Here is a 26,452-nt window from a genome sequence, read left to right as displayed (position 1 = left end):
GTTGGTTTTGTTAGGACATTAATATGAATTACTTCATTTTTTAAAATTATAAATTGAAAACTGGAATATGTTGAATATGACAGCATTTCTCTAATCTAATATTTCTCTTTACTACAAATAATTTTATAGAAATGTTAATTTTATTTATTTGTATACAGTTTCCTCATTATTGCAAGAATTTATGAAACTATGGAGATATATCTTGGAACTCCAGGACACAATAACATGTCTTTTCTTAAAAAAATTCTGTGTAGTACAGAGTTTTAAAACTCAGTTAAAGTGTTTGGGTTCAAACAACAACATGCTGCATTGGATTTTTTTTTAAATAAATTATTCGAGTAATTCCTAAACATTTTATTTTATTTATTTTATTCTAATAAAAATGAACAATCAAAACATACAATGGAGTGGGATATTAAAACATTCAAGAATGTTAAAAAATAGTATTACTTGATGTGTGTGTCTTTATATTGTTTGTGTTTTCTTAATCTTAGCTATAATCCTTTGTAATCCATCAGACATTATTTATTTAAATATTGAAAAAACATGTATCCTGTTTTACTACAAAATCTCAAACAATGTGACTTTGTTCATTGTCAGGTGAGTTGTGTAACCTCATAACGCTGGATGTAGCCCACAATCAGCTTGAACATCTTCCAAAGGAGATTGGCAATTGCACACAGATCACTAAACTTGATCTACAGCACAATGAACTTTTGGACCTTCCAGACACTATAGGTATGTAAAAATATCAGTAATTCAATTATTAAATTTAAATTCAGCCTTTATTTTTTACAATTCCAGGCATACTTCTCTCTTTTCTTATTTTTCCAACAACAACAACAACCCTATGAGTTGGGTTAGGCTAAGAGAGCAACTGAAAATCACACAATGGATTTCCATGCCTTGAGATAGACTAGCACTCACTGTTGTCTAGTTTCTAGATCAGTATCTTAACTATACCAAATTGGCTCTTTTCTAGGCTTAAAATTTATATAAGCAAACTAACAATTCATATATGCCTATAATTATGTAAATAAGCAATTTTATCATAGGTGTCCTGTTGATTATTTGCAATAAGTTCATTTAAAATTTGGTTATGTAAACATAGGTGGATTTGTATTGTAAGATCCATTTAAAATACTGCAGTTTTCATATATGAAAAAGTAATTCATGTACGAAAATTATATGGTAAGACATAGTGATTGCAAAATAGGATTGGAAAGTACTCTCAACTTCAATTCCTAATTTCTGGATTTTTTTCTGTACTTAAAATATTTTTATTTCATTTTCACATGAGGTTGATAGAGTTTGTTTGTTTTGAGGAAACAGTCATATGCACATTTATATAAAATATTACCAAATAATTCATTTCTTGCTAACGGTGAGGAATGGAGAATTTATATCTCAGTATTTTCAAACTGGTGAATATGAAACTATACATTGCTTTGGTTTGAAGTTTGGCTGGCCATAGATGTTTTTAGCAGCTATGTACAGAATAGTGAACTGTGATCTCAGAAGTCATGCAAGGTTAGTCTTAGTATTCAAAGTTCCTGGAAATTAAGGCTTTTGGCTAAATAATGATTTGGAAAAACCTTCCAAAAGAGATTGAAGGCAAAAGTGTTGCCTTATATGTCAAGAAAACATGTCGTTCAGTTATCAGAGTTGAGCTTGATCCCAAATTATACTTACCTTGAATTTTTAAGTTAAAAAAAAGCATGACAAGAGTTCTTTATTTCAGAACAAATCCAGGCCAAATAGGGAAGAGATATCTCTTAAACCACTTGAGCAAAATCTTGCTTTGGCTTCATTGTTATTTTAGTACCTAGTCTCTTTCTGGAGTACTAATGCTATGCTAGGTAGCCAAACACAATTTTTAATTTTGAATGAGCAATTTCTTGTCCTCGGCAGTAGCTTAGCTTGTTTGTTATGACTATCCTGCAAATATAAGGATTTTCTGGTCCGTCTACCCCCCAACTATATCCTAAAACAATAAAGAAGATAGATAGGTCACAGGCATTTTCCCTTTAAATAATACTTGCCTGAGTTTTTCTAGAAAATAACTACTAGATACTAATGGACACTCCCTCAGCCTGAGAGTGATACAAAAAAATATTTTCAGCAACCTGCTGAAATTTAGAAACCAGCTGACAAAGATTTGCATTTCTTTTTCAGCAACAAACATTCATAGTTATAGTAAGAATGTTCCAGGCTTTGATTCTCAAAGTATCCATAATATGACAAACAAGACCAGACTTGACAGATTGTTGCTGTGTCTGTAAAAGTAGAAGCGGCTGGTTTTTTTTTTTTTTTAAACAAGTTTTATTAATTTTTAAAACACACAAATTATCATTATTCATTACATGTTTAAACCTTTTTTCATTGTAAATTTAACAAGTCAGATAAATTATGATTCTTTTTTAAACCATTTCCATATAACATACCAAAACCTCTTATTCAATTTCTCTTTACTTCTCTTTACTCTTATTCAATATCATTATTATTATTTCATCTGTTTCTTTCTGACTTAGTTACCATTATTCTCATTCTATATTTCTACAAGTTTTTACTAATTCTCCCCCCCAAAAAGACATATACACACAACACACAAAACATAAAAAAGATCTTTTTGGAAAGTAACTTGGACCCAGGTGTCTCTCTTTTCATGGACTTCAATTATATTCATGCTCATCTTACATATCATTACTTATTTTATTTACCATTCTAAGCCTTCTATATTAACTTCTCCACATATTTCACACTTCTTAATTCTATCTTAATTAATCATCTTAGTTTGAATCATTATCTTTGTATCTTTTGTCCATTTTTTATCATCCCTTTGTCTCATTCCTTATAAAAAAGAAGAAAATAAGTTTCTCCTGAAATCATTAATCAGAGTATGATGCCTTTCTATCTCCCCCTTAAGTTAATCAAATTAATCTTTAAAATAATATCTAATACCCAATCCGATTTTGCTTGGTACATTCTATCTAACTAATACATCCAACATAATTAAGTACATAATTAGACAATAAATCCAAATATTAAAAAAAGATACTATAATAAAAATTTTATAATAACATCAATACCATAATCTTATTAAACTCTCTAATTAAAACAGTATTCTAAACCTCCCCTATTATTAAATTTTAAAGCCAATCATTTTTAAACATTTTAACATTTTAATCTCTTATCAACTCTTAAACCATTACAATACTACCATCTCATCTTATGTACCTTGCAAAATCTTTTTTTTTAAAAAAAATTATACTTTATCCATTATCCATAAAAAATTCCTTTTTTCCATTTAATTTCAAAACATTGTAGCTTTTCTCCACCTTTTCCCTTTCTTTCTTCTCCCAACAAACCTTTCTACCCCCACCTTCTTCTAGCCTCTGCCTTACCGGCTTCCCTTCTCTGTCGTATTCCTTTTCCCTTTTGTTTACTATCATCATATTGGTTTTGCACCTTATTTTTCCCTTTCTTAAATGTTTTTTTAGATCTTAAGTCCTTAAGTCCTTTAGTTTTCTTCTTTTCTCTTCTTTTCTTTTCTTTCTCTCTTCCTTCTTTCTTGATCAAATTCTGAGATTCATTAAAAATGGCTCCTTCCTTTCTTTCTTGTTCCTCTGCTGTCTTCATCTGTTGTAATGTTTGTTGATAATTAGTAAGCGCCATTTCTAAAAAAAGGAAAGCTTCTTCCACACCATCTTTACCATTTTTTTTTGCTTGTTCATATTCTTTTCTTAGTTCCTCAACAGAAAGAGCCATTATAAATCTTTTCTTTTCTTTTCCCCTTCTTTCTTCTTACAACAACCAGAATATTCAAAAGAAAATAAAAAAAATAAAACAGTCCCAAAGTTATCAGTCAGTCCAAACCAAGGCAGAGTTCTCACTTTCTCCTTCTGGGGTAATATCAATCAAAGAGAAAGAAAGTCCAAATCTGTTTAAAATCTTATTACAATATATTCTAGTCTTCAAATCCTTAAGGCATCTGCTCCAACAAAGTCTTAGCATACAAATATTTTCTTTTTAATCCTCTCTCTTCCCACTCATCGCTTAAAACCAATTTTCACCTAAAAAAAATAGGTTTCTTAATATCCAGTTATTTATTCCGTAGGAAAAGAGGGAAAGCTATCCTTTCAGCACCTTCAAACAGCCGCTTTTTTCCTCTTCTGGCAGGTATTATTCAGAAAGTCATACTTTTCAGGAATTTTATTAAATATGTCTTAGAGTCCTAGGAGCCAAGAAAAACTTTCTCCTCTCAAGCACTTTCTCCACTTCCTCCTGCGCATTCTTACCCGGCTGCCAGCTTCTTTGTGGCGGCCATTACAGACCGCCGCTGCACCGTCCTGGGAAAAGGGGGTTCTGCCGGCCGGGGAGGGGGTCTGCAACACCCCCAATCCCCTCTCCGGATCCCCCCAACCTTCAGCTGCCCCTGCAGGGCAGCCTAGCTCCGCACCCGTCTGGGTCGGAGCCCCAGAAGCGGCTAGCGCGGCAGGGATCGCGCAGCTTCGCAAATCCCTGCCGCTCGCGAAGCCGACAAACCGGAAGTCCTCCAGAAGCGGCTGGTTTTTGTGTTTGAAGCACTATTTAATGTGAAGAATTGTTATGATTTTATAGAAAGATAGATAGGCAACATGTAAAGGTAGCCCTCGAGTTACAACAGTTTATTTAGTGATTTTCAAAGTTACAACGGCACTGAAAAAAGTGACTTATGACCATTTTTCACACTTACAACCTCTGTAGCCACCCCATGATCATGTCAAAATTCAGGCGCTTAGGAACTGGTTCATATTTATGCAGTGTTCCAAAGGGATGTGATTATCTGTTGCAATGTTCTGACAAGCAAATCAATGGTAAAGCCAGGTTTACTTAAGACTGGGTTATTTATTTAACAACTTCAGTGATTCACTTAACAACTGTGGCAAGAAAGGTGTAAAATGGGGCAAAACTCATTTAACAAATGTCTCGGTTAACAACAGAATGTTGGGCTCAATTGTGGCCGTAAGTCAAGGACTACCCATATTGCTTGCTATATTTTAAGGAATGATAAGCCACTTTGCAGTCTCAGTGAAATTACCACAGAAAGTATGTAGTAAAATAGCCTGAAAAATCAGTTTTTCAATATAGAAGGATCGTTTTGTTGGTTAGAATTGCTAAATTCAGATATACCCAAAGTTAGGATTAGGGTATATAAGTTAGGATGATATTACTCAGTTTTTAAAGTATTATCAGTCTGATGTTTTGTTTTGCTTTGTTTTAGATACTTACCTGTTTTATATTTTATCATTTCCCCCTTTCATTCTTAACAAGAATCAATTTATTTATAATAAATATAAATATAGGTACGGTATTCATACCAATGTGTTGTAAATATGATAATAGTTGGTACAGTTAATATGGCAATGGTAACAAAATTACTTGATATTTTATGTAAATGATTTTGAAATTGTATTTGTTACTTGTATTTTTAAAAATGTATTTTCTGTCACATGTGTCTTTTCTTTGAGGTAGAAACTTCTCCTTGGTGATGGCTTCTTTGTAATTATGTTAAGACTTTAATGAAAGAAATATTAGTTTTCATGAGCAGAAAAGCATATGCTTCCAGGAAAGTGAGAAATGTCCAACTCAAAGAGTAATTTTACTTATGTATTATTATTTTTTAAAACAGCCTTAAAAACTGATGCTCTCTGGTTGGCTTACAATAAAACACACTAAAATGCAATCTGAATGAAATCATAAAAATAAAATAAAATAAAAACACAAAAAACATAACTGAGAAGGTTTCTTGGACATATCTCCTGAAGAATGGGGCCTCACAGAATGACTGTCCATTGGCTCAGTTTGAACAAGAATATACTACATGGAGTAGATTATCTTGAAGATGTCCAAGAACTAAGCCTTCTAGTTGCTCTCATTTTTCACCATTTATATATAACTTTCAAATATATATTTCATTTCTCTTTCGAACATTTTTCTTTTTCATAAGCCAAACATTTCTCACAAATAGCAATTACTACAAAAATCTGATCTGCATATCCATAGAATAAGGCTTCTATGAATTTTCCAAATTGTTGCTTGTTGTTAGGTCTCATAGGTTTTTGGTGAGAATTCTATCAAATACCTTCCTTAGCATATACAAGACTAATTCATCTGTAAGTTTTCCATTGTGGTATTATCTTTTCCTTTGTGTAAGAGAACAGTAACTATATTCTTCCCATTCCAGGCATAGGAGAAGGCTTAACAATCATGTTAAACAAGAATCACAACCACTATAAACAAACCACATTCATATTTTAATATTTTGCCAGGTACTCATCCCATCTGTAGCTGAAACTATAGCATTTTTCAGGGTTTTAGCAGCATTTCTAACTTTCTTTTTGTAAAGGACAGTAACTTTGATTTCATTTATTTTGATTCCAGTCTGCAAATCATCCTTTTATGCAAATCTCTACAATACTCTTTCCAGCATTTCCTCATGTCAGTGTAACCCCAAAGTCACATCATCATTTTTATTTTTAAAAATAATATTCTATAAATTCTATTGGAGCCTTCTCATTTGGCTGTTTTCCTCCACTTCTGAAACTTTTTAAACTCCCATCAAACTGATATTGCTGTGGTTTTTAAAATCGATCCTTGTTCTTAGACTACATTCTTTGCACTTATCTTTTTCTCTGTATACAATATCCAGCATACAATATCCAGCATACAATATACAATATACCCAGCATACAATATCTTTCATCATATTTTGCAACAGTTGTTTTCTTACATGAAGTTATCTATTCCTGTGGCTGTTCTTTTTCACTCTTGTTTCTTTTTGTCCAAATCCTTCATTTAGAAATTAACATCGTCCTTGTACTTCTCACTGAATTTTCTCATCAAGTGTGTTTATCAGTCCATTAGATCTACACATTGTTGGTTATATCCTCCTTTTTCTTAAATTCTCAAACTAAAACATAACTGCATTTCTTTTAATACAGATTATTAATTCAGTTCATTCAATCATGTATGCACGTATGCATTCATTTTACCATTTACTTCTCTTACATTCCAAATAAGTTTTCCATATATCATTGTTGCCATCATTATTTGGTAACTTGAATCATTAAGAGTTAGTAAAATAAGAAGGAAAACCTTCTATACCAGCTTTAATTTTTAATTTTAATTTACTACCCATACTTTATGCAGCATTCCCTGTTAACCGAAAGGGTAAGATAAATTAGTTCAGGCATAAACAGTACAATAAAATGTTGATTTAGCAGACTTTCTAAATCAATGGACCAAGTTATGGCATTTGTATAATTACTATTCATTATGCAAATAATGAAAAGGACACCATTTGAATATTGTATTTAACTGGTGTAAGTTGCTGCAATTATGTACTTTCATATTTAGTGCACATTTATGAACAACAAACCATTCTGTTAAAATTAAGTTCCACTGTATACATATATATGTGGTTTAGTTCATTTGTAGTGCTAGACTTTTATCTCTGATCTTGGTGGACAATCCAGTCATATATAATCAAAATAGACAAGGTTTAACCAAGGTGCCATGAGCATCTTTTTACTAAGATTCTGGGTGGTTTCTCCTTTCTCCAAATCCCCCTTTTTTTTGTGGGGGGGTGGGTGAATTTACTGATAATATTCTATTGTCTAATTCTGAAATTACCTTGAAGGGCAGATCTGTGCTTTTATCTGCAGACACATTTTAAAGTTAGAATTGTGCTATGAGCTGGCAGGTGTAATTTTTTTCTCCTACTTTTAGCTATGCTTCCAGAATTTACACTTTTTTTAGACAGTGTGTCTAAATGTACTTGCATTTGTACACTTTTTAAAACTGATTAATATCTTGAGTTTTTATTACCTGAGTCACAAGAGTGAAACTAAGGGTTTTGTACATAAAATAGTTTACCTTGACAGTGTTTCCCCAGTACTCATTATTGCATGAAATAATATCTATACACTCAGAAATAGGTTTATGTGTATGTAAAAAATTTCAGACAACAGAAGATCTTTCATTCATTAGCTTTTGGCATGAAGTTCATTTGCAAAGTTTTTTGTCTCACTGCTTTTGAAATGTATTAATGTCGCCTCTCCTCTCATAAGGGAATGCTTATCTTAGTAATCTAAAAATGTGTAAATTGCTCTTAAGTATTGTGGTGATGACAGCCAGTAATGAATAAAAAGAAACAAAGCATTTACATGTATACATTTAAAGTATTGCTGGGGAGGTAGCAGTAAAAGCAAAGCACAGTGGTGGAAAATTATGTTGACTAATTGAATATTGTTGAAATACTGATGAATTTGTTAGAATTGTATATTTATATGTTGGTAAATAATCCTAATGCTCAAGCTGTTCATATCTTTATGTGAAAAGAATATGTCTTTTTCAATAAACAGTAATAAAGTAAAAGGGGGACTTACCCTTTCCCAATAATAAATACAGCTAGTACGAGTTTATAAACATAAGATTCTTAAACATTTTGTTTTGTTTTCAGGAAATCTATCTACTTTGAAAAGCCTTGGTCTGAGATATAACCGTCTCTCAGCAATACCCAGGACTCTAGCACAGTGCAGTAAACTTGATGAGTTAAATTTGGAAAATAACATTATTTCTACTTTGCCAGAGGTAAGACACTTGTAGGAGTCCCTGTAATAAAAATAAATTATTCAATTTGAGTAAAGTAAAATAATAAAAGCTTCTTCATCATAAATTTTATAATACTAAACATCTTGAGGACAGAATTTGCTTATTTATTTTATTAAATGTAGAAACCACCTGAATCTATTCTGGCTTCATAATGTTAGTTTAATCTTGAAAAGTAAACATGAGGACATGTGAGAGAAAGAAGATTTTGATTTATTTAACATTGCCAAATAACACACTGAATGATTGAGTTCTAAAGATTTATACTGCTTAAGGTTGCTTTGTTAGGAAGATAGGTAGTTTCTAAATGTGATAAATGAAACTAAATCAAATTTACAAAAAATTTCAAATTTAGTAGCCATTATAATCATCTACATGAGTTGACCTGGACTTCATGCAGATTTCTTGACAATGTACAAATACATTAAAAACATTTAAAAGGGCAATATTAAATGCTTGTTAAAATAAACCAAGATAATCAGCAAATACTTCCAAATTATAAACCAAGATTTGGAATATTATTATTCCAAATAAGATTTTGGAATATTATTATTTCAAATAATATGGCTTTATTCTGGAGATTGGAAATGTCCCCCTCATCTTCACGTCAAATCACTTTTCATTTTAAATTTAAAATACAAATACATGAATAAAAATAATTATATATAAAACAAGAATTCACTAGGTTATTCTGCAAATGGAATAGGAGCTCTGTGTTGCAAACATATGATATGATTCTTTGAGTGGAACTGGTAATTGTTCAGTTTATGGGTGTTCAATTGCATAGAATCAGAAAGTACAAAAATGTGAATTTACTTATTTGCATTCCGTTTCCACAAAAAACAACATGGAAGAAGAAATCTGGCATGACAATTGTAAAGTTACTTATATATTTGTATAACACAAAGATGGATTAATATTTCAGTTTAAAGTGATATATAATGTTGATGTGAATGATTGGAATTGGCATTGAATAAGAAATGATATAGAAATAAAGCACTGAAATCCATCAAATGTTATATAAATTATTAATGCTAAAACTGATTGAGAATGAATAAATATCGCTTGTAGACTTTGCTAATGGGAGAAAGTTGCTTAGTAATTAATCTCCCCTCCCAAGAACATTATGGAAGTTACTTAAGTGTAATTAAACATACAAAAGAAACTGACTGGAAGTCAGATTACTTTATAAATGGGCTCCCAGTCTAAAACACCCTTAACAAATAGAATTTTGCATTTTTAAGTGCTGATTTGTATATAATTTATAACTGTTGCTGAAAAGAGCCACTTATTAGCATAGTAGTGTAATCCATTAAAGCATATTACTTTGGCTGCAGAAGAAAGAAAATGCATTTCGAAAGAAAACTGCAGAATTGCAAAACACACTAAGTTTTTAATGATGAAATGCCTGTTGAGTAAACATGTTTTAAAATATTAGCTGGAAAAATATTATCTGGTTGTCCAACTGTATTCACAAATTGTTTATATTGGGATTATTTTAACAACAATACATTCAACTTTTAATTCTTAAAATACTGGTGCATTTCAAAATCTATTATGATAGCCTTGAACCTTGAACTAGTTTTTGGAAACATTCAAGATCTGAAAAGTCAGCTATGCAAAGTCTAGGGATTAATATTTTCTCCTTAAAAATGACATAAATAAATGATTAGTGTTTCATATGCTTAATATCTCTGCATCCTTTAAAGTTATACATTTTAACATTCAGGCAAAGATAATATCTTTTTCTTGGCTAAAGGCTTAAATCTCCCCCAGTAGCCTCAGATATCTTAGAATTGGAACAACAAGAATCCCCTGACAATATGGCAATTCAAAAGAGTGGCAAGTTTGTCTGTCACCTCTTCCCTTATTATATGGAACATTGTAGCTACTCCTTAAATTGCTTCTGGAGAATGACTTATTTTTTATTTTATGTCAGAAATGCAAACATTAGAGCTATTAAAGATATTATCAATAGCAGAAAGAATCACTCTTAAAGACATTTCTTTTTGAATAGACTTTGATAGCTAGGCTGCATATAAGAGAAAAATATCTATTCAACTACAAGGAGATTAGAGTACATAAAATATATAATTTGATTTGTTCACTTTGCTCTCACAGGGTCTCTTATCCAGTCTTGTGAATCTGACTAGTCTAACTCTGGCAAGGAACTGTTTTCAATCTTACCCTGTTGGTGGCCCTTCACAGTTCTCTACTATCTACGCTCTCAATATGGAACATAACCGCATTAACAAAATTCCTTTTGGAATTTTTTCTAGAGCAAAAGTATTAAGTAAGCTGAACATGAAGGTGAGACATTGTTTCAGGAATACGAATTTTCTAGTGTAAAATAAAATATTGTATGAAAATGCAGCCAAAGAGAATTGCGGCAGATACCATGGATACCTGATATTGTAAGATCCCTTTCCTAGAATTGTTTATAAAACTAGTATCAACAGTATAAAGGCTTTCTAATGTAGTAACTTGTGATAAATGATGTTGAAATTAGGGAGCTGCAAACATAGAGGAGTATTTTCCATAAAAGTACAAAACAAATAAATTGAAACATTAAAGTGTTATTTAGGTTACTTATCAGTTAAATCTAGCTAAAAGTTGTTGCAGCACATATTTAATTCAAATTGTTGATGGTTTAAAATAGAAAAGCTAAAACAGACAACTGTTTAATTGTTGCAGTTATATGGGTGATAAGACTACAATTACACTAAACTGGTTCTTTTTTCAGAATCAGTAGGACATTCAATTAACATTGATACTCCTCACGGCCTTCTTTTTTGGAGATGTAGAATGCATCCTTGTCCTTGACTAAATTGCATTGTGAGCATTTCTTTAAAAAACAACTCCAAGCCCTTGTAATTATTATTTCTTTGTGAGAATATAGTGAAATTTATGTTCTTTATGTGTTTAACTGAATATCATTTACAATTTATTATTCTTAATTTAGAAAAAAAAACCTAAACTTACTTTATGTTAAATTGCAGGACAATCAGCTGACATCACTTCCCCTGGATTTTGGGACATGGACCAGCATGGTGGAACTCAATTTAGCTACAAATCAACTCAACAAAATTCCTGAGGATGTATCTGGACTTGTTTCTCTTGAGGTGGTAAACATTAGAATATAGAAGATTCTAAGGAACCTGACCAATCTTGATATATTTATTGATAATTGATGAAACTAACAAATATACTCTGAAACAACCAAATTTTGGAAGGGTTATTTAAACAAACTTCATACCAGATTTGTCCCACATCAGTACTTACGCTGTGCACATTATGACTTATTTTTATTTGAGCATAGAGAAGATATAGCTAGTAAATTATCTTAATCAGCAAGTTTTTATTTCCCTGTATGGTGAATATATAATGATATACAGGTAGTCCTCAATGTATGATTGTAACTGAGTCCAGAATTATGTTTGTAAATCATGGGGGTCATTAAGCTTAATTTTATGACATGTTTTTCTGAGGTCATTCAATGATCAGTGTTCTTTAAGCAATTTCATTGTACCCAGTCAGCTTTTTTTTTTTTTTTTGCTGAAAACTGAAAGTAAATATCAGTTTCCTGCAAAAAAAAGCATATTGTAGTAATGTGATCATGGGACCCTACATAAGGCTGAAAATGCAAGCCAGTTGCCATTTGTTTAAAATGTGATCACTTGACCACAGGGGTAGGGTTGGCTGTCAAAACATTGAAACCATATTTTTTTAAAAAAATTATTATGCATTTTCCTTTATAATACATATATTTTCAATTATACATCAACAATCCATCTCTTTCTGTCTCTTTCCTTCTCCTTCCCTGCCTTCCCTTCTCCTCTCTGCTTCCGTCTCCTTCCCTCTTTCCTTTCCCTCTCCTCCCTATACCTCCCTCTCTCCTTCTCCTCTCCCTTCTCTACTTCCCTCTCCTCTCTCCTCCTCTCCCCTCTCCTCATATTTTTAATTTTGCATTGACAGTCTATCTCTTTCCATCTCTTTCCTTTTCCTTCCCTCCCTTCCCTTCTCCCTTCCGCTTCCCTCTTCTTCCCTGTTTCTTTCTCCTCCCCTCTCCACTTCCCTTTCCTTCCTTCTCTCTTTTCCTCTCCTCCTCTCCTCTCCCTTTCTATTTTATTTTAATATTCATCCAAATTATGTGTGAACAGTGTTGATTCTGAACATCGGTCATATTAATCCAATTTACCACAATATTAGATATTCTTTCTCACAATCAAATGTAATCCTCTTTATATTATTTAAACCTTACATAAAAAGAAGATATCCAACATCTATAAACCCTTAATCTTTCTCTCTATTATTTAATGAACCAGTTTACCACAATACTGGTATTCTTTAACTCAATCAAATGTAAATAATCCTTTTTATATTATTTGAGCCTATTTTAAGAAAAAGACGCCTAAGATCTATAAACCTTTAATCTTTCTATCTATTCTTTTTTGTTTCCATAAAAGAAAGAAAACAAAATTTCCCCTATCTAATTTGTGAAATATTTTAAATAATTCTGGGGAGGACCATAAATGGTCATTAGGCAATGGATGTAAGTCGAGAACTACCTGTTCAGTTGGGTATGGGTTGTTTTTTTTGGTAAAACTAAAATGCATGTGTTGTATGACTTTGTATATGAATTCTAACAAAGAATTTAAGCTTGAGTGTGTGAGTATGGGAAGTGGTTTATGGAGGGAATATTTTTATCTATTCTCTCCTTATTTCCCATTCAACTCATAAAAGATATACATTCCTTGTAATTGATATGTATATAAACACTTGCCTTCCTTTCTCATCTTTATGTCTTTGCCCTGCCCTTTCTCTATTCCTATCCATTTCTGTAGGATAAAAGTATATATATATAAATTCTTTACTACATGCACAAAATAATTTAAATGCTTTTGTGATTAAATTATTCATGAAAAACCATTCTTATAAAAGTAAAAATCTGTTGATAGGAATGTGAAAATGTAAACTTTTCCACAGATCTTTTATAGTTTCCAGAAAAATGTTTTTCTTCATTCATGCCCAATAAAGAATATTTATTTACTTCACAAGTCATATTTGCTGGAGCCAATATGGCATTAAAGTTTAATAGTAAACAGTCTCTAGCTCTTTTTATTTAAAAAAATATTTAGCTAATTCTGCCATTAATGTATAGCTGCCAGCTCATTAAATGTTCTGTTAATTTTATTTTAGGTTCTTGTTTTGTCAAATAATCTCCTAAGAAACCTCCCACATGGCATTGGAAATTTGAGGAAACTGAGAGAATTGGATCTAGAGGAAAATAAGCTGGAATTGTTGCCAAATGAAATAGCATACCTTAGGGATCTGCAGGTAAAATAATTACATGGTATAGAATATTTTGTCCAATTCAAAGTATATATAAATGCCTTCCTGATTGATTGATTGACTGCCTTTGTGTCATTTTTTTTTTAGCCTGGTATCTTTGACCACTATATCATACTGGATTTTGTGTTGTTTTTTTAAAAAACTGCCATGTTATAAATTAGTTGCCATTTGGATGCTAAATTCTGTTATATGGGAATGCCTTCTGATACATAAGGAAGAGAAATTAAGAAAGATGCTCAATTTCTCTGTAGCTATAGAATGTATTAAATGCATTTACTGTATAAATGTTAAAATTTTATTTTAAAAAATAGTCAGAATGGCATAAAATGTAACTCTAGCCCCATGATGGCAAACCTATGGCACACGTGCCACAAGTGGCATGCAGAGCCATTTGTGCTGGCACACGAGCTGCAGGCAAACTTACCTCACTAGCCCCGTTTCGTCACTTCCAGTATTTTTGGAAAAACAGGAAGTGACGAAACAGGGCTAGATTTCAGCCTACAAAGCTTGTAGAAGCCTGAAGAAGCCTTCCTCAAGTCTTTGGGAGGCCGAAAAAGGCCTCAAACCAGCTGAAAATCAGCTGTGAGGCACAGTGCAGGTAGGGGAGCAGCAGGTGGGTGGGTGGGGTGGGATTGCACACTCATGTGTAGGGGGCATGGGGGGGGCATGCATTGCCTTCTGGGTGCTGGCTTGGGAGCACGAGCATGCAAGCACGCACACAATTTTGGGAACAGGAGCCCAAAAAGGTTAGCCACCACTGCCCTAGCCTCTTTAGCCTTATGAAAGAAGTTAAAGCCTTCCTCTTCAGTCAGAACTTTTAGCAGGTTTTTCTAATTTCTTTTACTTTAATGTTTACTGCTTTTGTAAACTTAGTTCCTTTGAGGGCCCTTTACTTGAAAAAGTGAGAATTTATACGTAGTAATAAATATAGAAAATGGTAAAAAACAAGAAAGATTTTTTTAAATGTGTGTACACATGGACAATGACTTTACAGAATATTTGACAGTTCTGGTTTGTATGTCAATAACATTTTGGAGTAATGCAGCCCCAAGTCTAGCCATTATTTGTTGACAGTTGGAGAAAAAGGCTGTTGTTCTAATGATAAGATACCTGTTAATTCTTTGGTGGAAGATATTAATTTTATGATTACATTATATATTCCTTAAACAGAGACTGATCCTAACGAATAATCAATTGAGCATTCTTCCCAGAGGAATTGGTCACCTTATCAATCTGACACATCTTGGGCTGGGAGAAAACTTTCTTACACAACTTCCTGAGGAAATTGGTAAGATATGATCCATAAATTCATGGGCCAGTATTGATAAGGTACTTCTGATACGGTGTTTCTCAACCTCAGCAACTTTAAGTGTGGACTTCAACTGTCAGAATTCCCATTAAAACTGGGCTATGGTTAGGGAATCCTGAGAAATGAAATCTACGGTTGCTGAGATTGAGAAATATTGCTGTAATGTACCAATGAGATATTCAATGTAAGTCAGCATCTGGCAGTATTTATTATAGTTAAGTTCTTTTCCACTCAAAAGATCAATCTTGGGAATGTAAGAACCACAAAGGTAGTATGTAAAAGTTCTACTGTGTCTGCCAAGCTGTTTTTTTTCCAGTTTGCATATGACTAGAACAGTTTTGTTAATAACTTGCAAAATTTGTAGTAGTCTTCAGGAAAAAAAAAAGCCATTGATATTGCAGGACCTTTATCCTCATCATGCATCATTGATTAACACAGAGCCCCTGAAAAAATTTTGAGCTTCCCACACAGAATGGGAAATAATCCTGATATTTAAGATTCATTTAATATCAGTTCTGACATTTAGCACAGCATAATATACTCAAGTTTCTCAAATGCAGGCATGATTTTGTTTCATTGGAGTGTTTTGAAAATGTAAGTTGGAATTTGCAAGTCTGTTTAAAAATTGTTGTCATAAGACATTTGTCTTAATGTGGTGTCTTAAAATAAGGTTTTGTAGTTGGGATGTCAGTAAGGACAAAAAGATACTTTTCTAGCTGAAAGTGACCTTAGGTTGTTGAAGAAATGTAATAAGGGTTTTATCCAGTAGTATGCTGGTAAATGTTTAAAAGCCAACTTTGCAGGTCCATGGCATTGTTGCCAATGTTGACACTAACTGTGAAACAACTGATCGGCATACTAGGTGTTATAGCTTACATCTGCTGTCAAGTGTTTTGCAAAATATAACAATCTGCTGTCATGAACCAGTATAAGCCAGCTCCAGCACACCATTGGCTTTATCCCTTCTAGATTCCTATTAATTTTTCTTTTCATGCCAACATTAAAAACTGCTGTTATTGCAAACTTAGAAATATGCTTTGAATTCAGTGACCTGTTCAGATGCAAAGGATAATATATTTTCTGTTCTTGGTAACGGACAAAAGAACAAGTTATCCAGTAGTAATTTCTATGTCACTTATTATTTTATGACATATATTTGGTTTTAAAAATGCTCATTATTTTGCAGGTACACTGGAGAATCTGGAAGAACTGTATCTAAATGACAACCCACATCTAAACAGCCTTCCTTTTGAACTGGCTCTTTGCAGCAAGCTATCTATAATGAGCATTGAGAACTGTCCGCTCAGTACCCTTCCAGCTCAGATTGTTGCAGGTGGACCTTCCTTTATCATCCAGTTTCTCAAAATGCAAGGACCATATCGAGCCATGGTCTGACTGATATCTTCCCCAATGATGTACAAAATATAAATGGCTTTTGTGGTGTCATTATGTATATAGTATCTAGGCTACATGATGCCCAGTGTGGATAAAAGATGGATTGTCCCATACACTCTACTAATTGCAAACTGCACTGTTAGTATTGTGTATGTGTGTATATATAATATAATATATAGATTGTATATTATATTATAAACATAAATAATATAAAACAGGCAAATTTCAGACCACAAGTATGTGTTCCTGCTCTTAGAGGAAACATAGCCATTTAGATTTTTTTTTCATTATAAATGCTTGTTAAAGTTTTCTTTAGTGAATTTGATGGTTATCTGGATAATTTGGGGTACCAGTTCACTGAAAACAATGTCAATTAACTGCTGATCAATTTAAGGGAAAATATGTTTAAACCAAGCCTTTTCCTGTTGGATAAAAAGCAACTTAGTCACACAAATTATTTTCTCATTCGTTGTGAATCACATTTTGTGACCAAAAAAAAATGGAATTATTTGTATTTTCCTTTATTCTGGAAAGTCCTTTAACTTATTTTAAGTTTTAAAACAAATGGTCTTGTATGTTTACAGTCAGGGTATGTCACTGGATTGGGGGGGTGGGGTGGGATTTACTCTGTTTTACTGAATCGAGAAGTTGTATTCTGAGGGCTTTTTATTGACTGATTCGTATTATTGCAAAAATATAAGCAACTAGTTAGTGAAGAAAAAAAAAGTCCAACAGAAGCTTGAGTTCCTTTGAATTTATCAGTTATAAGCATATCATACTGAAGAAGCAATTATTTTATGGTTGCTTCATTTAGCATAAGCAACACTTTTCACTTAAAGAAGTGACAAATTTGTAGAAAAGTATCATGTTCTGTTAAGATTTAGTATTACATCAATGATGGATCTGAAACACAACAGATAATTGTAAGGGTTTTTCCTGGTCTTTGTGCAATTAATGAATGTGTCTTTTTTGAAACCCTGCAGTATACATAAAATTTATGGTCGGTTGACAATGTTATTCTGGTTTTATATCTTGCCTTGCCTTGTACATCCTCCCATTATTATGGAGTGTCTGCGTCAAAGCACAATATCTTCATGCTGTGCTATTTTGCTGCTGAACTAAATGCACTTTTCCCTGTAAAGATGGGACACTTGCTTCAAAATAATCAGTTCAGTACCATGATTTATTCTTTTAACCTCATCCTATCAATCTCAGTATTAAAGACTGGTCTGTTTGGAAAAAAAAGGACACTTTTTCATTTGTATTTAGAATGTGATTACTCAATAGAAAACTATTAAGTGATTGAATAGAAAACATGTGGTTTATTGTCTTTTTCAGGGCTATACAAAGGGCTAATGATGCTGCAGTGATTTTTGCTACTGCACTTGATTGCTATTGCCATTTCAAATTGGATGCTCACATAGCAATTACATTTGAGATAAATTTGTTTTCAGTGTCAGTTCATTATGATGGGTTTGCTTAAGGGATCTTAGAATTAAAAAGGGGGTGTTCTTTAAATTACACATTCTAGATGTCAGATAATTTTTTCATTTGTGGAAAATGGTTTTGTATATTTTATTTTGATATTGACGTCTATTTGATAGACACAATCCAGAGATCATTAGATATACTTACTTATCCTGTTGAAATTAACACAGTTCATTGAAGGTTTCACTCATAAACACCAATAAGGTCTGAGTAAATATTTCTCAAGATTGTTTTGTAAGAGCCATTGATTTTAGTGGTTGTGGATTTTCTTTTAGATTGAGTCAGCTGCCTTCAAATGTGACATGAATTTTAGTGTTCATTAATTTTATTTCAGGCAAGGCAGAAATCCTTAAAGGCAGGTGGAGATATAAAATCTTAAAGGGCTATTTTAGATGTCAGTGGATTTGCAAAATATTATTGGGTTGGATTCAGACTGAACACATAACTAATTGGGCTGACAGAAGCAGGTGTAAAAGGATCTCATCAAGGGAATTGCTGAATTTGACAAGCCTTTAGGATTGTTGGCTAAAAAAGAAGATAATTGATAACAGTGTCTTTCGTAAGAGTGTCCCTATTTGTCTCTCAGATATTGGGAAACTCCATGGAGAAACCATAAGTCAACAGGAAACTAATGTGGAGAAAGGAATCCAATCTTATCAGTTCTATTAACCAGTATAGCTGAATTCATACCGTCGATTTTCCACCACTTACTTTAAATATATGAATATCTAATTAACCTAGATACTTGTTGATAATGATGTATAGTTGCAGCTGACTACAAGCAATCTGTTTGAATACTGAAGTGTTAAAATACAAAGATGCTTATAGTGGTGGTTGAAAGATTAAAATCTACTTTTTGCTGAATCTGTAAACTTGTTCCATTTATTTAGTATGTGTATATTTAATATGTTGCCCACATGCACTTTTAGGTGGAGTTAATCTTCCAATCAATTGTTTCTTTTACTTTTTAAAGTCAGAGTTTAGCCATGTGTTAAAAAATTGTTCCAGGAAAGATTGAAGATATCCCAGTAAATTTTTACAGAGTTAAAGTAGAATAGTACACTCATAGTAGGCAGGATTCACCTACCACTTAGTGGAATTGTGTCAGATTAAATTTATAGTTTAATCTGTAAATATATTGATGTAATTGTTCACTTTGAAAGGATTACTTGACTATTTTTCTTTAAAAAAATCACTTGCATGTTAGAAACTCCTTTTACTTATTCGCTAATTTTTTTTAAAAAAAAAGACTGAAAACAGCTTAAAAAGCAGTGAAACTGAAAAAATCTGCTTCAGGTTTGATTTATAGTATGATTTATTAATATAAATCATATGTTAGAATATATTGTGAAATATATTCTGATAGTTGGAACAGAAATCATAATATTCCCAATTCCTGCTTAGATTTAGCTTTTGTTAAATGAGAATAAATTTACAAGAAAATATAATTATTGGCTAAATAGCATTATACATTGTAGAAAAAATATTTTTTACTTTAAAATTTGAATTTATGATTTCTGAAAAGTATGTGGCTTGTTGTATTGGGGTCATCAGATTTTGAGAGGAAATTTTATGATTATTTGATTTTTACTGAAACATTTAAGGATATATCTGTAGAGAATTTTACTTTCTCTTGTTTACTATACATGTAGCCCTCAACTTACAACCACAATAGGGACTTGAAAATGTGTTGTTAGCAACTTATGACTGCACCCAATTTTCTGATCTTTTTGCTATAGTTAAGCAAATTATCTGTGTTCATTAAGCAAGATATCACATGACCACTACTTACAACCTCCATCCAGCTATTCCATTGATTTTGACTGTCATAAACCAGATAGGAAGCTCCCAAATGGTGATCACATGATTGCAGGATTCTATGACTGGTAAATGTGTGAGAGCACCTGAATCATCATATGACATAGAAATGCTGCAATGGTCATAAGTGTGACAAGTAGTCATGGATCACTTTTTCCCTGTGGAAAAATGGCGGTTAAGCAAGGACTACCTGTAGATTTTGTAATAATACTCATCCATCTTTTGGTAAAACATTAAGATGTATTCAATCAAGTCTCTGAAAGATTCTGATTATAGATAATCCGTATCTTCCAATAATGAAGATTTTTGGTTTAGTAAAACCATCTCAATTAAGAAACAGTAATTTCCTTTTTCCACAAAGTACAATTTGAAACTGAACTTGAGTTTAAAGCTTACATCTCCTATGAATGCAAATTGTGGCTTGCCTTTGTTTTTGTGGTTTGCCCATTTATCTGGTTATTGGAAAGAAGTTAGCAAAAAAAACAACAACAACAAACCACCAGTTGGATTCATATAAAATAGCAACTATGTTTTGTCTCTGTTCGACAACCCCTAATCTAAATAAATCTTGGCTTAGTATGAATACAGCCATACATTTATTCAGAATGTCTAAAGTAAATTTCTTAATATATCTGGAAAAATATCAGCCCTTTTTTAACAGTTGCTATCAAATTTTAATATTGCAGAAGGAGGTTATTAAATATATGACAAATGATCATATCAAAAATCTTTAAATATATTAAATCTAAATTTTGTTTTGACTTCAATTTTGGAGTAATGTCTTCTTACACATGTTCAAAGATCAAGTACAGCTCTTAGATTAAAAAAAGGTTTCACACCTCTCCACACCTATGGAACAAAATGAAGTCTCCCTAATTGTATGTAATTGCATAGTTGTCAATATCACTGGTTATACAGTATTTTGTTGGATGAGTCTTAAGTTGGTGTGCTATAGTTGCTAATAGGATTTTAATGGCAAACAAAACAGAAAGGAAACCTCAATTTCATTTGCACTATGCATAGCCTGTTATAATTATAACTATGGTTTATTTTCTTCATGATCCTTTGAGAAATAAAATTCAGTTCTACTACCTAGGAATAAATTAGAACATTGAAATACTAATTGGCACTATTTGTCTTTTTAAAATGAGTTCATATGTCTTTGTTCTAGATCATACTGAGAATTTTAATAGAAACTAATAGGCTACATTCAGGAACAAGTTAAAGAAAAAGAATTAAACTGTATCATTGTCTTAAAAGGCTTTTCCTAAACTTCCTTTATGGCTATTTAAACATTTGGTTATTAATTTTAAGTTTATCTTTGCAAATCTAATATTGTATGATTATGAATGAATTTTTGCTAGCAAAACAGGATTTTCTCCACTGCTGTTACCAATCTCCACCAGAACTTCCACTGCTCCTCTGGAGTGCATCCCCATATCAGGGCATTTTAACTATGAGGTAATGAATCACTTTCCCCTAATTCTGGAGGACAGCCATCAGCAGAAAAACAGCACTGAATTCCACCACTGGGTTTGGAAGAGAATTTTGTACCCTAAAATAGTTTGCCAGACATTTCTAAGAAGACAGATCTACTTGCAATCAAGACAAGCAAAATTTAAAATGGAATGATTCACTTGGGCAATTTTTGAAATTGAACCTTGGAATGGTTTTATATTCTTTATATATCGGGGGAGTTTTCCTGATTATTCAAAATCCTGAATGCAAAAGACCATTTATAAAGCCTACATTGCGCTAACTTTGTATCTTTAATCAGCATGTCAGAACTTGCTTTTAATTAGGTATACACTTAGCAGTAAAGTACACCAATATTAAAAGGCGCACACGTAGGACAATTGCTAATGATATTTTTAAGAAAAATCTGATGGCTTTTTTATTCAGTAAAGAGCTGAAAATTTTATTTGTTTCAATGTTGCAGTCTTAAGCAGAATGATACATAATTCTGCCCGATTCTGTGAGTCCACATAATTTGTGAATTGATAATAAGAGTGTAAAACAGCCTACAAAAATGTACTTTCTGAATTAGTGTAATGTTGATTGTTGTGCCTATAAAATATTGCCTTGCTTTTTTAAATAAGTCATTCTGTATCAATGTATCCATTATAAATAGTATGCTTGTAAAGGAGCTACTGCTGAGTCTTTTGGACATTTTCTACCAATCAAGTCTAATTTTGTCTAAAAACTACATCATTGCAGTTGATTGAAATTTTGCATTTAGAGTCATATTTTTTCAGAATTCTTTGTAACCTGCAAACCTTTTCTTCTTGTCTGAAATAAGCAAGAGAGATAGAAAGCTGAATTTTTATAAAGGAAATTTTACTTCCCGTTTTCTCTCCCTCCCCGCCTCCACAAAAAGTATGCTGGTGGATTAAAAGCACGGAAAGAATGGATTGCAATACTTGTTAGATGGAATCATACTTTTGATATTTGGTGCATACTGCATTTTTTATTTTAGATGCTGCAAATATGGGGCATCTTTTCCTGGAGATAACCAAACATTTAATAAAAAAACATACTTTTTTTAAAAAATGCATTGCAGATTATATGCGTTCCAAGCTACTTGAGTAAAATACATGTTACATTTTGGAGGTTTTATTTTGTAACAAAACAATTGATATACTCTTAAGTGCTTAACCTTCAAGGTTAAATAAAAGCATGATAAGGATGTCAAACTCAAGGCCCACAAGTGTTTAAATCTGGCCTGTGGGGCTAATCTGGAAATAGCAAAGGACTGGCCCACAATGCCTCTGGCAGCCAAAATGGGTGTGGGGCGCACACAGTCCCCTGTGTCCTGTTTTCAGCATGGATGGCCTGCAGCAGGGGGGCAGGGGGGCTGTTTTGGCCGGCAGGGTGTTGCAGGAAGCTGTTCAGGTGGAAAATGGGGCGTGGGGGCCCTCACATGGTTGCCCCACACCCCATTTTGGTTGGCAGGGTGCTGCAGGGTGCTGCCCATCTCCCTCCCCTCAGGACGGCCTGTGGAGAACTACAAAAGCCCTTGAAGAAATTCAGTTTGACACCCGTGATAGAAGATGGTTCAACAATTCATTTGAACAAAATTTCCAGTATTATAGATATATAAATAAGCCCTTCACTGCTTTTCTTGCAAAACTTTCCAAAAATTCAAAAATTTGCTTTTTAGATATATTTTCATATATTTCTAACAATCATTTCCAAATGCAGACTAGTTTTAACTTTTATAGCTGCTGAAGTGTAAAATAAACCAAGAATACCTGTCGTTAATTATGACATTTTTGTCTCTATACTATTCCAGTTCTGGATGGTACCTTCTTCCCGGATGGCAACTTAATTCTTTTTCTTCTGTTATTGATACATAATAAAGATAACAGGACCACTGCGGGGATTTATTAAAGTATGGTGAAGTCTGGTAAAAAGAATGCTAAATGCAAAGGAATTACGATTAGAAAAAAAAATATAATTATAATTTGGGATAAAAAATGAGAAATCAGCTTATTTTTTCATGATTAAATTAGTTATAAAGTATATTACTTCGGCCAGCATGTTGCTTTTAATGTGATAATTGAAGAAGCTAAGAGAAACCTAAATTTAGCTTCTTGTTACCAAGAATTTTTGTCAAGGATTGAAGCTTTTAGCACTGTAGTTCAACAGTTCCTTTCTTTTATAATGTTCCAGATCATATTTAGATGAATAACTTAATATGAACTATTCTGCATGATGCTGCAAATTTGGTTTGGAGTGAAAGAATTAATGATAATGTTCCAAACTCTGGAGGTTTTGTTTGTGAATGTTAACATACCTTGTACATGATATCTTGGGTAGTATTATACACCTTAAATAATTTGTGGCAAAGTTTAATATACATTCCTTCAAAGTCTAGCTGTTAGATAAGAATAATGTAGGAACAAGGAACTTATTGTTCCTACTATGGAAGATTGATTTGCAAGCCCCACTGAGAGTTGTTTCAGACATGAACAACAAAAATCTAAATTAATTATCTTTCATTTCTAAGTTTCAAATATACTGCATTTGAAAAGAAGTCTGCATGTAAGTGTTTTTATCACCATTGGCAGGGGGAATAAATATAATTTGGTGGTGGCTCCCTTGAATATCATGCATTCTCCTTGTGTTTTTATGGTGTTCTTTGGGATCTCAATAAAGAAGTAGCTTACCTGTATGTGCAAATTTCCTCACTGTTGTGAATTTGTTTAGAAATCATGCTGTGGCATACATTCATTTATGGTCTTTGATATCATTTAATAGCTACTGTGCTGAACCTAATGTCACTAGGAGAAAGTTATTGGTATTTATTATTTTGATGAATGTGACCCTCAGCTAATCAAAAACACAGCTATAACTTTATGATTTGGTCGATGCCGAATATATTCTCTTCGAAAGCAATAATAAACATAACACATGAACCTATGGTATGGAAAAAGTTGAAAGATTCTGGCATGTCAAACATGAGGGACTGTCTTTCTCTGATCACACAAGTCTAGCCCATTTGATCTGGCAGAGAAGGCATGCTGTTAGGGATCTACATTTAGTTGATCCCAGAAGATGTGCCTTCTCTGTTATGGTGCCTGCCTTATGGAATATTCTTCCTGACCAAAAGTTAGATTTGATTCCCCCATTCCTTTTGATATTCTGAAGACCATTTAGACCTGGTGATGTGAGTAGCCATGGTGCTGCCATAGAACTAGAGACCTATCTAGATAACTCCATTGTTGAGGGGACCATTTTATGTCTTTCTATGGGTTGTATTTCCATGTTTCAGGATATTTATTATTATGGTCTTTTATATTTATTGTTTTATATTCTTGCTTTTTATTCTGTGGTGTCCAGAGTTATCTAGGGTGAGATGAGTCGCTATATAAAGAAAGCAATATATCATGGGTAATTAATATTCATCACCTATCTATCCACCTGCCGACCTTGTATTTTATAATTTAAATGTCGCATGTTGAAAAGTAAAAGGACAAATAATTTTTAAAAATCTGAAGTTTTCTCATTCTCTCTCTCACCTATATAATGAGGGGGAACGAATATACAGCAAACGAGATGAAAAAAAAAACTAGATTCAGTTTTAAGTTGCACCCTGACTGCAAAGGGACATGTTATTTCAATAGAAAGAATAGGACAGTACAGACTCAGAAGTACTTTGTTTTATTTGCAACTATATTTCTTCCCTTTCATCTATCTTTTATCTCTTTATCCAAACAAATCCAATTTTTCACAGTGGCTAATAGGCTTCCTGAAAATACTCTGAGAAACAGTTTAATCATTTGTTTCCTCATCTGTTTTCTATTTCTATGCTTTTCATATCAAAATAAACCTCTTTGCCACTGATTGTTCTCTATCAAGACAAGACAATCCATCAAGACAACTGGAAATGAATTTCTGCTGTATGGGTAGTACTCAACAATTCCTTAGTGACCATTTGAAGTTACAATGGAATTGAAAAAAGTGACCTATGACCATTTTTAACACTTATGAGCATTGCTATACTAAGCAGGCATTGTATTTGGATATAGGAGTGCAAAATAGCAGTAGCACTTAGAATTATATACCACTTAACAGTGCTTTACAGCCTTCTCTAAGTGGTTTACAGAGTTAGCATATTGCCTCCAACAATCTGGATCCTCATTTTATCGACCTTGGAAGGATGAAAGTCAGTGAGAATCAAGCTGCCAAATTGCTGGCAGTCAGCAGAAGTAGCCTGCAGTACTGCATTGTAACCACTGTGCCACCATGCTAACTCTGGCATTCTTTGAATGAATAGTATTTGAGGAAATGTCATTTTTAAAAATCTCCTCTTCCCTTTTTTTCTTTTTCTTTTTTTAGCTTTATCAGGTATGCTTGTATGCCTACCATTCCCAGGACAAAAAAGTGGAATGGTGGCAGCAGTCTGGCTGAATCAGGAAGTATGTTTCTACACTGTTAATTTAAAATTACACTTGTTGCTGGAGAAATTATAGGTTGGGGATGAAAGGATTCCAGAATTTTTAGTAAGTTTGAGAAAAAGGAAAAAGGTACATCACCAGGAGTACATAAACGGGTAACTTCCGTGTAGTGACAAGATCAATTGAGTAATTTAATTATTGTGACTCTTGTTCTCCCTGGAAGGACAACTTCCAAGGCTTGAGGTATGCTAGTTCAAACAGACATGCTTAATCCAAATCAACAAACACTATAAGACGACTTGGTATTTCAGAATGTTTCAGCTTTGATAGACTTTTATCAAGATATTCTAGAAGAGGCAATGAGCACTTTCTTTTTTATTTCAGCATACTTCTTTACATCTGCTTTCTTGTGGTTGTCAGTGTTACTCTTTTTTTAAAAAAAACAACCTTTACTGAAGAGTTTATAATAAAGATAACACAAACTGAAATCAGAAAGAGAAGTGTGTAAAAGAAATAAAATAGAAAAAGAATATTTTAA

The 26,452-nt window shown here is 32.8% G+C and overlaps 1 protein-coding gene across 5 annotated transcripts in view; it reads left to right on the top strand.

Annotated features, from left to right (window-relative positions):
* Positions 1–19,060, top strand: part of SHOC2 (SHOC2 leucine rich repeat scaffold protein) — a 69,537-nt gene extending 50,477 nt beyond the window's left edge. For 4 of the 5 annotated variants that reach the window (XM_087964552.1, XM_026667418.2, XM_087964553.1 and 1 more), the window contains exons 3-9: positions 601–738; positions 8,504–8,634; positions 10,774–10,962; positions 11,652–11,774; positions 13,852–13,989; positions 15,175–15,292; positions 16,500–19,060. In XM_087964552.1, coding sequence (XP_087820678.1) covers positions 601–738; positions 8,504–8,634; positions 10,774–10,962; positions 11,652–11,774; positions 13,852–13,989; positions 15,175–15,292; positions 16,500–16,708 — 1,046 coding nt within the window. In that variant the 3' untranslated portion in view covers positions 16,709–19,060. Of the gene's footprint in view, positions 1–600; positions 739–8,503; positions 8,635–10,773; positions 10,963–11,651; positions 11,775–13,851; positions 13,990–15,174; positions 15,304–16,499 lie in introns of those variants that run through there. The other variant, XM_087964555.1, reaches the window with a different exon arrangement.
* Positions 19,061–26,452: the final 7,392 nt, after the last annotated feature.

Source organism: Notechis scutatus, chromosome 4, assembly GCF_049901735.1.
Source record: "Notechis scutatus isolate UNSWTSFEM ecotype Mainland chromosome 4, rNotScu1.2, whole genome shotgun sequence".
Classification (NCBI taxonomy): domain Eukaryota; kingdom Metazoa; phylum Chordata; class Lepidosauria; order Squamata; family Elapidae; genus Notechis; species Notechis scutatus.
Note: the sequence above shows the minus strand (reverse complement) of the source record. Positions and strands in the feature narration are given on the sequence as shown.